Below are 16,729 nucleotides of genomic sequence, written 5' to 3' on the forward strand. Positions count from 1 at the left end.
TTTTAATGACGGGTGTCTAATTAAAGGCATCTTCCATAACATGATGCTGCCACCACCTCGTTTCAATATATAATTAAAGATGTTGTAATACCAAGATTAAACGACACACAGGAAGCCCTGTGTTTAGTAGTTTGGGGAATTTTAAAAGCCAACTAAGACTGGATTTCTTTAGTGGTGTCGGAGTAAAAGGGGAGGAATAAAAATATAAACATTTATTTGGCTAAGAAAAATGGAAAAAATCTATTTTTTGAGGCAATAAATAGTAAAATTTGAAGTTGTAACGTCACAAAAATGGAATATGTTTAAAAAATATTTGTAGTTTTGGCAGAAACTCCTTAAAACGCATCCAGACTGATCACTTTTACTGGTGAATGAAGGGAAAATGCCTATCTGAGAAGTTAAGAAAGACCATACAAAAACTTAAACTGGCTGGATTACACCCCAGAGCTCTTTGGCCAAGGCAGCATAGCAGAAAGCCGTTCCAGAGCCCCTATTCCCTTGCAGGGACTTGCAGCCATTATACAGAATTTGGAAAGCTCTAGGCACATTTCAACACAATTTACTAGAGCATTTTCAAATACACAGGTCCAGACTTACTGTAGATAAAAAGGCTCCTCATCTGGAGGTTGGACTTTCAGATTACCCCCGGGATGATGAGGGGCGGGATTATTTGTTGAGTGGCACTGAATCCTGGGACGTTTCTTGCAGTGAACTTCAAAACCAACTGTTTGAAATGGAAGTAGCAATGCCAAGAATAACGACAGTTTGATTTATTTTCTAATACACAAAAACTTGATAATGATTTTAGGCGTGATTTTTGTAATGTCTGCTTAGTTTACCAAGATATTGTTTTCTTGGACAAATATTGATATTGTTCCAGAGGCGTCTGCTTCCTTTCAGCCAGCTCTCCTCAGCAGCTGTCAGCTGAGCGGGCTTTCGTGGCTCGCTATACTCGCAGAGAACGCCTTTTTAAACTCCCGGCTTTCACCACAGAGTGGATGGATGATCTAACAACTTATGTTTGGTTTATTTCCACGTTTCGTTTATCACTTCACAAATCAATTTGGCTGAGATTAAAGTAAAGCCAAGCTTTGCAGCAGGATAGTTTTATTTAACTTTAAAGTTAATCGTTAATTGAAAAAGCTCTCCTGTCATCAATTAACATCAATACTAGAGTCTTGAGATATTAAGATACTAATGATTAAATTTAAAAAGTAGTTTTTGAAATGGCATCACTGGTTTTGAGGCGGTTGCTACGGTGGTTGCTAGGGCAGTTGCTACAGCGCATTTTCAGGTTTGGATAAATGATTGATATATTTTATTTTTGCCGTTCGCTAATAACAACCATCCAGTCCTCTCTGTGAAAATAAGAAAAGATCCAGTCCTCTTATGAATTTACAATTCATCACATCTTTAATGTCTTACTAGAGATCAGGAAATTAAATTTGGATATTAATAATTTTCTCATCTTTAACACATGCTTGTTACAACTGGAGATGTTGGGATTCAATTAACAAAACGGATGCTAGGTGAGAAAATTGTACTGAGGCAATGATGAGAACAGCTGGTGAGGCATTTGACTTCTTACTGACGCCACCTGCTGGGCTGGAGGTGCAAAGCGCTTTTCTTCAAAACTGATTGAAATCATTTTTCCCGCTGCCTTTCAAAGCAGAGGAAACAGAAAGCAAAACAATCACCCAAGATAACTTTAACCCAGGTATTAAAATCCCCAAAACAAACCTATCTAGAAATGATCAGGGATCTACACCTAAACTGGGCTTGTACACCATGGCAACAGCAACAACCAAACTAGGTTGACTTCAAAAGATTTCTAGTTCAGAAGGAAGGAAATAATGAGGGCAATGCCATAGATCTATGTGAGAGTGTAGTATTCAGACAGTGAGGCAGAAGGGATGGAAGAAGAGCCAGCAGCATAATATCCACTCACCGCTAATTCAATTCTGACCCATTAACAACCACAGGTTAACAGAGAAGCCCTTTGAAGAGCCCCCCCACCCCAACGGATGAGTGCTTCTCCTCCTCTCAATGGGTCTTTCTTTAAAAAAGAACATTCCCCTATGACCAAGAGTAAACCAGAACCTTCAACTAATGATTATTCTGCAAATCTATTAACATGTCGATTGTTTTTCTGACTAATCAATTAATTACCAGACAGCCAAAGGCTCATTAAAGAAGATTTTTTTTACTAAATTAAACAGGGTGAAACTAAAACTTTTTCACTTGAGGAGTTCTGGATGAGCATATGGACAGACATAAACAATCAACTGCAAAATGTTTGTAGTTTTATAATCTTTTTATATAATTACTGCTCTAATTGGGTTGCTCTGTCAGCTAAAGCCGGGAATACACTGTACGATTTTTTGCCCTTTTCAGGCCGACTTTCCACTCCTGCGAGAATTTTTCGATCGGGCTGACTTTCAGCCTGATTGTACGTCGTGTGGTATACAGGGGGAAATCACAACCACCTCCCAATCAGGAATAGGGAGGTCGGGAGAAAATCAAACATGTTTTAAATTCAGTCGGCCGCTGTAGGCAAATCGCTCAGTGCGCAAACAAGGATTCTTCTTCTTCCTCTCAGATGAAAACACAGAAGCGTGGCGGCGGTGCGAGTGAAATTGAAGGACTGCAGTAGCCACTGCAGTAGCCATGTTTGCTCAGCAATTTCTTTGCCCAAATACATCGCTGCCTTTTCTTTTTAGGGCTTTCAGCACAAAATTGCATAAATTGCCAAAGCAGCTAATTTCACTCTAGTGAGCTTCATATTCCTTTTCTACTGGTTTGGCTTCTGGATAGACGAGTCAGAGTAGGGCCATCTCACTGCGGAGCTGAGTACAACGTGGGTTTTATACGTACAGTGTGAGCAGGTAGATCGCATCAGAGCTTCGGGCTGCACAGAACATACATGGTGAGCTGTCAGCTCACCATGTACGGATCAACAATTAGTTTCAACCCTGCGGTTTCATTGTACAGATTGAGCTGTAGCTGCGAGCAACGACTGAAAAAATTGCACAGTTAAAGCCCGGCTTAAAAGGCTATTTTACAGTCTCTATAGTCCTTCACTATACAGCTAATGAGGTGTGCTTTGGTGGCGCAAAGGTTAGCGCACACGACCCATGTACGAAGGCCTTAGTCCTTGATGCGTATTTATTTCACCTTTTTATTTTTAGATTGGATTATATGAACTGCATCCTTTTCAAATTTTACAGATTCAATTCTCGTCTATTCTATTCTTCTATTTTCCTCTCGAGTTAGGTCTGCATGGCTGGTAGCGGCATCATTTTTGTTTTTGCATTGGGTTTGAAGTAAAGAGAATGTTAACCGTAAAAAAGATAATTAAATTGGTAAAAACTCAGTCTGAAAAAGAGAAATTAAAAAAAAAAATGTTTTACTTGAAAATAAAAAAAAAAATAAGTACAAGAACCAAAACCTTTTGAAAACAGCATCTCAGTTACACTCAAAACCGTTGTTTTTTTTAAATTAAGAAGTTTTTCAATATTTCTTCAAAATTTTTATTCAAATTTTCATTTGTTTGCTACAGTAAAGGAACAAAATTCCCGCCATACAAAAATCGGACCAAAGATATTAACAGCATAAAAAAAAAAAAAACATCAGTCGATCTCTGGTCCTTATTCTGAAGTTCGCTCTCCTCCATTTTTCCCCTCCTGCCGCTGTCTTCATCTTGACTGTGAAGCAGCTGAACCAACAGCAAAAGCCAAATCTAGCCGCTCAATTAATTGGTGGAACCATTTAAATTAAAGCGAGGCTCTCAGCAGGGGGAGGGCGTAAAATGTTAACTAACTACATGATGGCTTGCCACGCTTTGAGCTTCCTATGCTCATTTTCTTTCCTTTTATTTTCCCTCATGATCATCTAGCTAACTTTTACAACTTCTACACAAAAAAGCAAAAATCGGGAAAAGTTTCCCTTAAAATGCATTTCAGTACTGAAGCCCCGCTCACCACATGTAGCTAATCACTGCGTATTTACGATGGATCCTGTCTGAACACCCAGATGAACTCAAATCACTTCCATACAGCCACTCTGTAAAAAAACACGACTCTGACTGAGACCACATGAATGCACTGAGAGCCACCACAGACCACATTAAAACTTCCTTGATCCTCAGGTCCTGTGCCTTCACAGATCCTCCCCCCATCCCACGTTTCTACACCCAGCTGCAGGAAAATCTTCAATTAACCAACAAAGATCCAAAGAAATCTCCCGCCCCCCTCAACTCCATCTGTATACTACAGTGGGACTAAGAGGCTTTCAAAAAGCAGAGACCTAGAGCCATTCACTCCAAAGCACACAGTGGGGCCAGTGTGAAACCCAAGGGGCCTTTGTTGCATCCTTAAAACAAGTCAGTTTTCTTCTGTGCATCTGGGCCCATTCAACTGTCAGTCATCTAACAGACAGGACCTCTTTACAAGGTTTTCATCCAAAATAACATAGCTGTTTGTAGAAACAGCTGCAGCACCATCAACTGCTAATCATCTGCAATTAAAAGGAAGAGAAGGACAAGCGCGAGCCGCAGAATGCTGGAGATGGAACGAGAGTCGAGAATGCGGAGGAGCCCAGCCGGTACGTGTGGGAATGAAATGTGCTTCGGTCTGGGGGCAGAAGAAGAAGCTTACAGTCGGAAAGAACAGGAGGGACTTGGAGGTGGGGGAGATGAGAGCGGAGATTTTTTAGGGAATCCCACCGAGATCGTCGATCTACGTCGTGCCAAAGGAATTCCGACGAGCAAACCATATGCTCTGTAAACGAGCGGCTCAGACGGAGCTGGGGTAAAGAATGCAGATCTGAGCAGAAAATCTGTGGCAAAGGGAAGAGTTTATGATTCTGGAGCGCATTCAGTGTTGATAATCCCATCTGAAGGCGCTCTGTGTGGCTTTGCCTCCATAGCTGCACAGAAAGCCCCTTCCCTCCCCCCACCCCCAAATTACTACTCTCCAAGAGCCATGGGAGAATTTATGAATGATCACACAAAGCAATGAGCCGTGCCTTTCACGGCGTAATTTATGCCCCAGACAATCGAGCATGTAATGCTATTAGCTGTGTTTACATGTGACATAACATGGAAGTGATCAGCAGTAGTCCGGGGAGGGGGAGTCAGTCTTACTCCAAAGTGTCGGTCGCTGGCAAACATGTAAAACATCTGGTTCAAATGGACGCCTACAAGACAAACGGCAACAGGCTCTCTTCAGATGTAGCAACGCATCATTCGCAGGCTGTCTGAGGAGAAGTTAATAAGCAGCTACGTGTCAAAAAAAAAAAAAAACAAGAAAAAAGAAAATCAGTCTGACTGTAAATGACAAAAACCCCGGCGGTGATGTTGCAACTTCTTAGGTGGCAGATTTAGCAGTGTAGCACAAACACATGTGTAAAACCCTGGATAATCCACATGTTTTGGTTTTTATATTCTGTTGAACCATTTCTATGGGTTAAAGGACCTTGAATGAAGAGAAAATGTAAGAGTGAATGGCGTTTTCTTTGGCTGTATGGAGAACTGCAGAGTGTTGTCACTTAGCTTTTAAAGGAAAGGTGGTCTGTGAGTGTGAGGTCCTACTATTTCACACAGTAGAGACACGTCTTTAGCATTTCACCACATGAGTACTACCTGCAGTCCAAGGCTGCAGCAAAACAAATTCACCTGCAAATTTCCTTAATTCGTTGTAAAAAAAAAAAAAAAACAGCTGCCAGAGGACAGGACACCCAAACAGACCCAAAGGTTCATTCCAAAAAAGTTAGCCTCTTAAAATCCACCTCATTTCTGGGAAATTCGCCTATTTTGCATTCCCAAATGGAAAAGCAAATAACCAAGGAACTGTAAGCCCAAATTACATGAGTGATACGCTATTTGAAAGCTAACACCTTCTAGTTTCTGAATATATACATGAAAATTGGGTGAGGAAAATACCCAGGCTGCATCAGTTCAAACATGACTCAAAGTTGTTTTTTTTTATTCTCCGAAATAATAAGGCATTTCTTTGAACAGCAGTGGCTGCTTTGTCATGCTACATTTCAACATGCTGCTATAATTGTGCTAGTTGTGAACTAGGTGGTTGAATTGTGGAGAATCTAAGCTTTCCAACATGTCTATATCGGTAAACATTTTTACCAGTGTAATTTTCATGCATTCTAAGTTATTATTATATGTAAACGTCGGTGGGTTTTGAGAGGTTGAGAAACAATCCACTGGACTTTATTTCCAAGTTTTCAAGAAGCTTCGCTTCCCATCAAGGAAGCTTTTTCAACTCAAAATGTTAGAAAAAGTGTTGAGTTTGAGGCTTTATACAGTAGCTTAAACAGCATTGTTTTTTTTTTTTACTTTTTTTGAATGACTATGACCTGGATGACTGAGACTCTTCACCAGCATACAGACCCCAAGGTTTTATGGATGCACTGAAACCTGGCTTCCTGCAAACAGAGCCTAAGAATTTTAAATGCAAGATAATTAAAATATATAAAAATCGCAATACTATTGTTAAACATCCTCTTTTTTTTTCCGCTGTATTCCTGTGTTCACAAACACACATAAATCCACCTTGTCCCCCTTCAACCGTTCTGAGACCAACCGAAAACGCCCAATCACGTTACAGCATTGTGGTTTAAGGCACTACATACAATTGTGAAAAAAAGAAGAGCTGAACCAAAAGGAGCCAAACCAAAAACATGACAGTGCAGAGGACAGTTTCCCTTCATTTTAAGTGTATAAAAGCATAAGTTTTGGCTTCTCTTGACGTCTACTACTACTTCATTTGTTTATGCGACTAGCTGAAGCCAAACTTTGGTGCACGGCTCAGAAGGTTCTGCTGAACGTGCTTTTATACCCCAAAGAGATTCTATGGAAGCAGGTGCTGATTAAAAAGGTGTAGAGCTAAACTTGAGTGCTACATATCAGTCTAAGAAGTCAGGTTAACACTCATTACCCCTATATGTGACCTATAACATCTAAACCACATAGAAAATGCTACATTTTTTAAGGTAATGAAGATTCAAAATGCCCTAAAACTCCTTTAAAAAACACCTGAATGAGCATCAGGATCTGCGCCCTGCAGCGCCATCAACCATCTGGCCTAGCACATCTTGAATTGTTTGGAGTTCAAAACACAGCTAGTTTTGAGCATCGAGGAGTTTAAGTCCGTCCCATACGTCAGACGCTCGAGTTGGAAAATCTGAGCTTTTGCTGCTCTGTGTGGAGCATCAACCAGTCAGAGAGAGAGACAAACATTGCATCCAAGCCGTGATCTTTAGTCCTGCTGAGCTGTCAGCATAAAACAATAAAAAATGAACAATATATATATATATATATATATATATATTTAAAGGTTACACTACACTATGTTTATATAAAAAGCCAGGAGTTTGGATTTTCAGATCATTAAACTAACAGTTTATAAATACCTACTTAAACTAAACATGTTCAACTTTATATCCAGGTATTTGTAGTTTTTACCACTTAAAAAACACTTGGGTTTGTCACTAACCGATCCGTCCCCAGAAGCATGATCCGTTGTTAAAAAGACCTAAATGAGGGTTTTCCCTCCCCAAAAATTGTAAACGCACTCAAATCTAATGTGTTAAAGGTTAATAATGTATTTCCTGAGAAAAACAAATGCCTCAAAATCCTTTTTTATCGCTCATCTCTGCCCAGTCTGCACCAGAAATGGGATCATATACTACTTTCAGTGGCCAACTTTTTCGGCTTTGGATTTAAACATAAATCTAGTCTTTTTGAGTTTTATGTTTTTCTTTCGTTTTAACATTATGGTATATAGTGTGTAATCTAAAGATAGAAAATACTAAAGTGGGGATAAACATGGTTTAATCATATTGCCGGACTGCTCTGAGCATGTCTGATGATGACGTCAGAGGAGCAGTTTAACAGAGAAAATTAAAAAGCATCAAAAGTGTATCAGAAACGTCAGAAAGCTTTTTTTAAAGATGTCTATTAACATTCTTTAGTGAGTTAAGGATAGAAGTAAGTGATTTTAGTACCATAATTACATTATTTATGGAAACCCGGATATAGATCTGTTCAAGCATTCGCAGAACGGATTGTGCTTCCGGGACGGATCTACAAATTCCAGCAGGAAATCCCAGAGAGCCTGGTCGGCTTAAAGGAGTTTTGGCTGGATTACCAGTGACAGCTCCCCCCAGTGGAAGGAGGGGAGAATACTGCTCCAAACAATGATCTCTAGCTTAAAAACACAATAAAACTACCTTTTTCCAACTCAGCACAGCAAATAAAACAAAGCTACTCTTTTTCTAACGCCTGCTGTTGTACACAAGAAACCAGCGCAGTGCATCAGAAGCTTTCGAACACGCTTTGCTAAACACGCATCAAGGGTATCATAAAATGCTCTAACTTCATTAAGCTCAAGCATCCAAGATGGGGGGGGCTGGACTCTAAACGCTTTTGGTGTAAACGTAGCATTATAATTACATTTTGCAGATGACATGACACAGCAAAAGCAATATGCTCAGAGTCCAACTTCAATCAATAGACAATGCAGGTTCTTAGTTCGAAAAAAAATCAAAGTTAGATGTTTTAAGCATATATAAGCTATTGAAAAAATGAAATAAGGGGATGCAAAAAGATCCAGGGAGCCTTTAAAATGAGATATATTTCACAAAACATCTTGGAAACACTTTCTTTCCATCACAGGTCACAGGATCTGCAGCTGGACCTCAACGCTTTGTAAAAACATGAAGAAGAAAACTGGAAGTGGTTTGAGGATGATGGCGTCCACTAGAGCCGTGGCTGAAATGTGGTTATATCCAGTGTTTGGACTAACGTATTATTAAGTAACGTGTTACCAGAACAACTATGGCTGTTAATAATGACTGTACTTTTTTGGAAAAGTAATTCATAAGTATAACCAGTTACTTTTTTAAGTTAGTTGCTCAACACTGGTTATATCTTGTGTTTACATCTGCCACTGCCATGTATTTTTTATCACTTGAACAAATGTCTTCATGTGCAATGTACACATGACTGTGTACAAGATAAGTAAGGAAACAAGGAAAAGTTAAAAACAGATTTTAATTACATTTTTACTAAAGGTACACCTCAGTCCAAGGAACAATCAATTACATTTTGGTGATGATCCACATCATAATCCGGATGCAGAATTTTTTTAAAGGATTCTTAAATAATATTTGGGGAACACATAGTTCCCCCCTAAACCAGAGGGTGGCAGCAGTGACTGTTGACAGCTCTATTATCGGATTCGAAAATGTCCAGAATTATTATACTCAAGACAAAAACACGGGAAAAGGCTTGAAGTGTCGATCTGCTAAACAAAAAAACAAAGTGAGAGCAGAACAAACACCAGAGGCTGCAGAAACACTCTGTGCCTTATTTATAAACTTATAATAAACTTATATAAGGGAATTGTTACCAAAGTGCACCTCTTGCCAAAGACTAATTCATTAAAATTTGGTAATGATCCAGATGATGTGCAGGATTTAACCCCAGGTGAAAATTACAATATGGGGCTAAATGTGCTGCTTGGCGGAGGTCTGCGTTCTCTGAGTGCTTTTCTAGGTGTATCGGTTAGTTCATGGAAATAGGTATTTTACGCATAACATCAACAGAGTTTTGCACATATTTGTAATGGGAAACACAACTTCTTTCATGGAAAACCGTGGAGTTGTTCTGTGAAGTTCATTCTTGCAGTGTTTTTGCAGGGCAACCAGGTGCACAAACCTCTGCCTCACACTAATGAGCACAAAAGAACCCAAAAAAAAAACATGGTGTGTTGAGATCCTGCTGTCCTTCACCATATTCATCCAACTTCATCCCAAAACCACCCATATTTTTTAGTCACCCCTCTCTACTATCAGAAACATTAGACGTTTATTTTGGCCCCTCCTAGAGGAACTGGGCGGCCGTTCAATGGGATCTGGGTCAGGTCCTGGCTGTAGATCAAATAAAGGGCAGCTGTGTGACCCGCTCTCCTAGTCAAAACACCATCCTGCTCTCATGTAAGCTTTTTTTTTTCTTTTTTTTTTGCTGTTTGTGTTAAAAAGGCACAAACGAAATGGCTGAGGGAGAGTGGAGTGGGAGCGGGATGTCCAAAGTGACCTGCACAGCAGCCTGCTGCTGCAGACGGCTCACATTTTCATGTTTAACAGCAAGTTGTAACGTAAAGGTGAGAGACGGTCACTGGTTCAAGCAGGGTTGCTGATCTAATAATAATAACAATAATAACAACACTGTTAAACACTGACCTATTTTACCTGCAATAACAAACACTCACCCACTGCCTACGTGTGTGACTCAGCTCCACTACCTGCCATGTTAGTATACTTGTAATTTATTCTACCCCAGCGCTAAAAACACACAAAAAAATTTACCAAAGCTTCATCATAAAAGTCTAAATTTCAGGAAAAAAGAACCCAGGAATCCAAGATTTTTGCAAATATGAACAGAAGATGACTTGCTATGTTTTCCAAATTGAACCAATTATTTAAGAGTGTACCAATTTCAAAATCTGGGCTGATATCCATATCGGAAATATATAAACCACATCTTTCTGGTATGCCTTTGAAGCAGGTGTTGATAATAAACAAGAAACATTGTGGAAAAATGGGGGGTTATTAAAAGGTTATTAATAGAATGGCTGATAATAAGCGTGTGATATCCTGGTATTGGTGGGACAGGAAGTGAAAAGTCTGGGCACAAATCACCAGACTGAGACACAGTGCACTGAGCAGTTGAGCAATATCTTGAGGCACATAATTGACACTGAGTTTGAGAAATTAAGTATATATATTAACTTGAATTATTCGAGGGGTTATTTCAGTCCAAGCTAACATCCATATTAATGTGGATATTTTGTCCAAAAACTTAGATTAACTCTTTCAACATCTGAGATTGTCAATTAATGCAAGAATGGGTTAAAAAACTGAAATAAACGACTGTCTTCAGTCAGAGGCTTTTCCAAAGCCGCTGTAAGACAGACCACTACAGGGGATCCTACCTACATCCATCAGCTTCTATGGAAAATTTCTATTTGAAGTTTTAATCAAATTAATTATTTAGCAAATAGATGGAAGAATTAGTGATATTAATAAGTTTTTATAAAGCTCCCTATTGCATTGGACACGTTTAGCTCTGCTACTATCAGCAAGTCTGAGGCTGCCTTTGCTGTCGGGTTAAAACCTGTTTTTAATGACGAAGTAAACTTTATATTGAAATAATAATAATTTCACTTTATTGATCCAACATTGGAGAAATTAACCTCTGCATTTAAACGCAGGCCGCCACTCCGCCAACAATCATTATCTTTAACTGATTTATTTAATTTTTGTTAGTAAATTAGCTCAGGATTATTGGGAAAATGTTGTTCCCTGTTTCATATATTTCTAAATGGGTGCATTTTTCTAAATTAACTAAAATAAGCCTCAATAAATTTAAGCACATATAAACCCAATGAACTAAACTGGAAAAGATGGGTAAATAATTTTATTAGCTTGTGCATTTATTCTCCATCACTGTTTCCAATGGTGGAAAATGTTTAGATTTCAAACACGCAGGGGCAGAACTATTAAAAAGCTCTTTCAATCATTTCTTTTTCTGAAAGTTGCATAGAAATGCTAAATAAACTACTTTTTTCTGTAATTCTGGGCCACAACTTTTCACCTTAGAGGACAAATTTATCCAAATTTTAAGCCCCAAAACGCAGTTAAACCAGCTTAATCTGAGTTTTGGGATTAAATGAAAATGCATTTCCTGTTTAATCAAACACACATGAATCGAAAAATACACCTTCTTCTATGCAAGAAAGGGTTAAAAATTTACGGAAGAGGATTAGGGCCACTTAAGAAAAAAATAACGTTAACTGATTTTTACATATTATTTCAGTGTAATACGGGAAAAAAGTCAGAATTCTGACTTTTTTCCCAGAATTCTGACTCTTTTTTTTAACCAGAATTCTGACTTTAATCTCATAATTCTGATTTTTTTTTTCTCATAATTTTGTTTATACTAGAATTCTGACTTTAATCTCAGAATTGTGACTTTTTTTTACCAGAAATCTGACTTAAATCTCAGAATTCTGAATTTTTCTCAGAATTCTCACTGTTATACTAGAATTCTGACTTTAATCTTAAAATAATTACTGTTTTTTTCCAGAATTCTGACTTTAATCTCAGAATTCTGACTTTTTCTTTTTTTTTTACTAGAATTCTAACTTTAATCTCAAAATTCTGACTTTTTTTTCTCATAATTCTGACTTTAATCTCAGAATTTTGGATCTTAATGTAGATTCTGACTCAAAATTCTGACTTTTTTCTCAGAATTCTGACTTTAATCTCAGAATTGTGGATCTTAATGTAGATGGGCAGCATGAAGGGAGAGATGTGGAAGCACTCACATTGGGGTCCCCTGAGGGGTCCCCGGTGATGCTATTTCATTAATGGAGGAGCAGAAGGTGATCATAACAAGAGAGCTAGTCTCTAAAACAGACATGGCTTACAGCTTGATGCTAACATGTTTGTTAGCTGTCAGAATTCTGAGAAAAAAGTAAGAAATTCTGACTTTTTCTCATATTATGCTGAAATAACATTTAAAAATCAGTTAACTTTTTTTTTTCCAGTGGCCCTAATCCTGTTCTGTAAAAATGACCTGCTTTAAGCTACAAAAAAACAAACAAAGCAGGCAGCTTTGTGTCTGCAGGCGGTTAAAGGATCGCTGCACACCGTCTATAACTCCTGTGACCTGTGGAGGATGTTTGCTGTCTGAACTGTTTTCAGTTAGAGCTCAGCTAGCTAGCTAGGCTAACCCTTAGCTAGCCAACTTTAAATGGGAAACCGTCTGTCTGTCAGGCAGCGCGCGGCCACACTCGGCAGATCACACATGCCTTTAAACGTCTGGAAATGGAAAAGAAATCACGCGCTCCTTCTTTTATAGCCTCACTTTTTTTCTGTCGCCAACTTCTCGTTAAGCACAAAAGTGACATAATAGGCAGAGAAGCACCGTTGCAGCGCAGCGTAACCCCCGGGAGCCCTGTTATGTCTGCTGGAGGTGCTTACTGGCGACAATCGGAGGGCTCAGACTATTTCCAAGAACAATAATACCAGAATACAGCGCTTTTTTAGCTCTGACTCGTTTAATATCAAATTTAACCCTGATTTTCTTTAAATAAAATGCATAATTAAATGTATCTGTCTTATTGAATGTGTTACAAGGGGAGGGGAAAAGCCAACTCCATGGCCCATGGGAACTGCTCTCCTCCAGAGATTACACCGACCCTCTCTGGCTAAATGTGTGGGAATATATTTAGGGGTTTAAAAGGGGAAAAAGCTGATGTTGGCTACCTGTTAGTCTCAGTTTGACGGGGCCATTCCTCCGGACTCCTTGGTTAGACATTTCTTGATCTTGATCAGCGCCTGCTGAAAACGTGTGGTTGGATGTAGAAAAATAATAACAAAAAAGGGTTTAATTAAGTTCTCCGCCAGTTTTAGTCAGTGATCGATTCAAAGCATTGCAGCCCGGGTGTGGACGGAACTTCCATAGATGCCAAAAAAAAATTTAAAATAAAAAGTGAAAATGATAGATTTCGTTATCTTTGAAAAAAGAAAAATGTGTCCAGCGGTGGTGAGATGAGTAAACGGGCTGCAGAGGATGGCGGTGACTGGCCCGGGCTCCTCTCAGCTCCTCCGCGGCTGAAGTGCGGAGCCTCCGGGGGTAGATCCCGCTTCCCGAGCTGACCGGTGACGACAGCACTCTCTGGGGGAGACAGACTTTTCTCCAGCATGTGGCCCAGAGCCCGGACTCACACACCCACAGGGCCGGTGTGTGTGCTGCGCTTCATGGGGCGGGGTAAAAGTCTAGCTTCAAAGAAAACTCAAAAAAATATATATATTAATAAAAAATTAATCACATTTTTGTTTTACAAATGAAAAGTGACGTGGATAAGTCTTAAACAAAATTCAGATAGAGGTCACATTAATGGTATAAAAGAGTGGAATTTAATCGCAGCTTCTGAACAGTGGCGGTTCTACATCAAATTACTAAGGGGGCAGGGTGGGGCCCTGTCAGGCAGCGCGCTGCCATACTCGGCAGATCACACATGCCTTTAAACGTCTGGAAATGGAAAAGAAATCACCTTTTTTCACAAAAATGACATAATAGGCAGAGAAGCACCGTTGCATCGCAGCGCAACCCGGGAGCCCTGTTATGTCTGCATGGGTCTGACTTATCCCCTTTTAATCCTGGCCGGGCTGCTCGGTGTTGCAGTGGGTAGCACTGCTGCCTTGCAGCAACAATGTTCCGGGTTCAATTCCATGGAGTTTGCATGTTCTCTTCGGGTACTCAAAGCTTCCTCCCACAGTCCAAAAATGACTGTTAGGTTAATTGGCTGCTCTAAATTGTCCTGTCCAGGTTGTACCCCTCCTCTCGCCAATAGACGACTGGAAATAGGCACCAGCACCCTTCACGACTCCACTTGGGATAAGGTTGACAAAAAAAAGGATGCGCGGCATGGACGTAATTTTGAGGGAGGACATGTCCCCCACACTTTTTCAAACATCCGTTTTGGTCCCCAGCACTTTTTACTGCCCAAAAACAATGTTACGCTACAGTACACTGGTATCCGTTGAGCACTAGGACCAAGCAGAAAACAGAAGCTCAAGCTGAAGCCCGCTTCCCTGAGTTTGGACCGCCCACAAGCTCCTGATTGGCCCACTGTCTTTTTCTCATGTGATTGGCTACCACCGCTGTCACTTAATGAGAAACTAACTTTACAAACATCTTTGGATAGTTAAACACGCTGAAGTTAGTTATATTAAAAAATACTTTAAAAATACTTGCACCCTCCCCTCTCTGAAATCTAAATTTCCTTTGTGCCATATGGACCCGTAAATAATGATGATTATTTATTTAAAACAAAACATTATTATTATCAATATTAAGAAAAATAATATGGTCATTATTAATGAATTATTAGTTATAATAATAACAGAGGCGGTAAAGAACAGAGCCTCACACTCACTGCGTTCACAGATTAAGCGCTGTAAACTGGCCAAAGTAAGAAGGTTTGCCTTGTTACTTAAAAAATTACTGTTACCTGGATATTCTTGATTCAATTAATTTTTTTAAGATGTAGAGTTAATAAATAAAATAATTAATAAGTTTCATTCATACTGTAATTATATGAAAACTGCATTTTGTTCATTTATACCCGCGCCCGTATCCATGTAATTATATCGGGTGATTTTTCTACCCATAAATGTACATTTTATACCCAGCACCGGGTCAGTTACCCGCAGGTACCCGACCTGGTGCAGGACTTTGGACCAGTCCCCTAATGATCTTATAGGCCTAGTGACTGATAGCTCCATTGGACGTATTTCATTTTTTAGATACAACTCTGTTTTGATCATGATTTTGAAATTAAAGTGATAGCTTCAGTCGTACTGAGATATGATCATAGTTTTCATCTACTAAATGCTATTTTGAACCAGATAAAAAAATCACACTTGTTACATTTATTTCTAAAACTGTTTAGCTTAATTCAAAATAAGTCAAAAATGTGTTATATTCTTGATTAACGTATTTATGTAGACATAATTCTAAAGAACAGCTTTATTTGATCTTTTAAATGGTTCTTTTATCACAGCTACTTATTTCAGTTACTTCCCAGGGAATTTTTGATTTTAAGTAAAGTAAAATTAAGATTTCACGCCAAAAATACAGTTTTTCAAATGGAACAACATATAATTTTAATTAAACAAAATTACACATTTCACTTAATTTAGTGCATTTAGCTCTTTTGTTCCACGTCTTTTTATTATAAATCTTAATTGATAAATTCTTCTTTTTGTTTTATGCTTTTCTTTGCCCCCATGAAAACATGCTACACTGCCCAGGGCCCCCCTTAGAAAGTATTGTCTAGAGCCGCCACTGGGGGCCAGTGATTATTCATGGAGGCACCGAACATAAAGAAACAACAAAAAAAGGGGCAATAGTTCTTCATTAAAGGTCATAGCTACAAGTTCTTCATCAAATATGTCAGACATGTCTCTGTTCCAGCACACCTGCTTCCAATTAGGGCTCCTCCTTTGCAATCAAGTGCTTCAGAGGTCTGTTAATCATCCATTATTTTTTGGTGTGATGCAACAAGGGAACATCTAAAACATCCAGGGCCGGAGCCCCTGAGGAAATGGGCTAGGAACCACTGGGATACACCAACAGACGCAGTAGGTTGAAGACATGTGAGTCGGAGTTCAGCAATGCCAGATCATAATGGCTCTGTGATAAAGCTGAAAAACTGCTTCTTAGCTCTATATTCATCCGATTTATCCTCTGTTGATGCTATTGGGGATGCTTTTCTTTAAGTCTATGAAGATAAATAGATCTATATTTAGAATAACACTTAAAGAAATCTTATTTTCAAAAAGTCTTGAGATCAGCGTAGGGTAGGGCCGGACCAGATGAACTTAAAATCTTATCACGATACTTGGGAACTATTGTTGTCATGAAGTGAGGATAAAAAAAATAACTTCTTAACAGTCATTCTTGGGTAACTGTATAGATCTGACTGAATGCCAAAGTAATCATGGCCACTCAATCTGAAATACTGCTCTGGAAAAATTATCAAATACACGTTTGAAATGAAGCTAAAGCAAAATTTTCAGTCTGGGAGACTCTTATCAGCTTCACCTGAAAAACCTATGATGTCCCTCGTTCAGCTCC

The 16,729-nt window shown here is 39.1% G+C and overlaps 1 protein-coding gene across 2 annotated transcripts in view; it reads right to left on the reverse strand.

Annotated features, from left to right (window-relative positions):
• LOC119797279 (E3 ubiquitin-protein ligase SMURF2) overlaps positions 1-13,545 on the reverse strand; it is a 100,679-nt gene extending 87,134 nt beyond the window's left edge. For both annotated transcript variants that reach the window (XM_038306294.1, XM_038306295.1), the window contains exon 1: positions 13,351-13,545. In XM_038306294.1, coding sequence (XP_038162222.1) covers positions 13,351-13,402 — 52 coding nt within the window. In that variant the 5' untranslated portion in view covers positions 13,403-13,545. The remainder of the gene's footprint in view (positions 1-13,350) is intronic.
• Positions 13,546-16,729: the final 3,184 nt, after the last annotated feature.

This window comes from Cyprinodon tularosa, unplaced genomic scaffold (genome assembly GCF_016077235.1).
Source record: "Cyprinodon tularosa strain WSP-4 unplaced genomic scaffold, ASM1607723v1 ctg579, whole genome shotgun sequence".
NCBI lineage: Eukaryota > Metazoa > Chordata > Actinopteri > Cyprinodontiformes > Cyprinodontidae > Cyprinodon > Cyprinodon tularosa.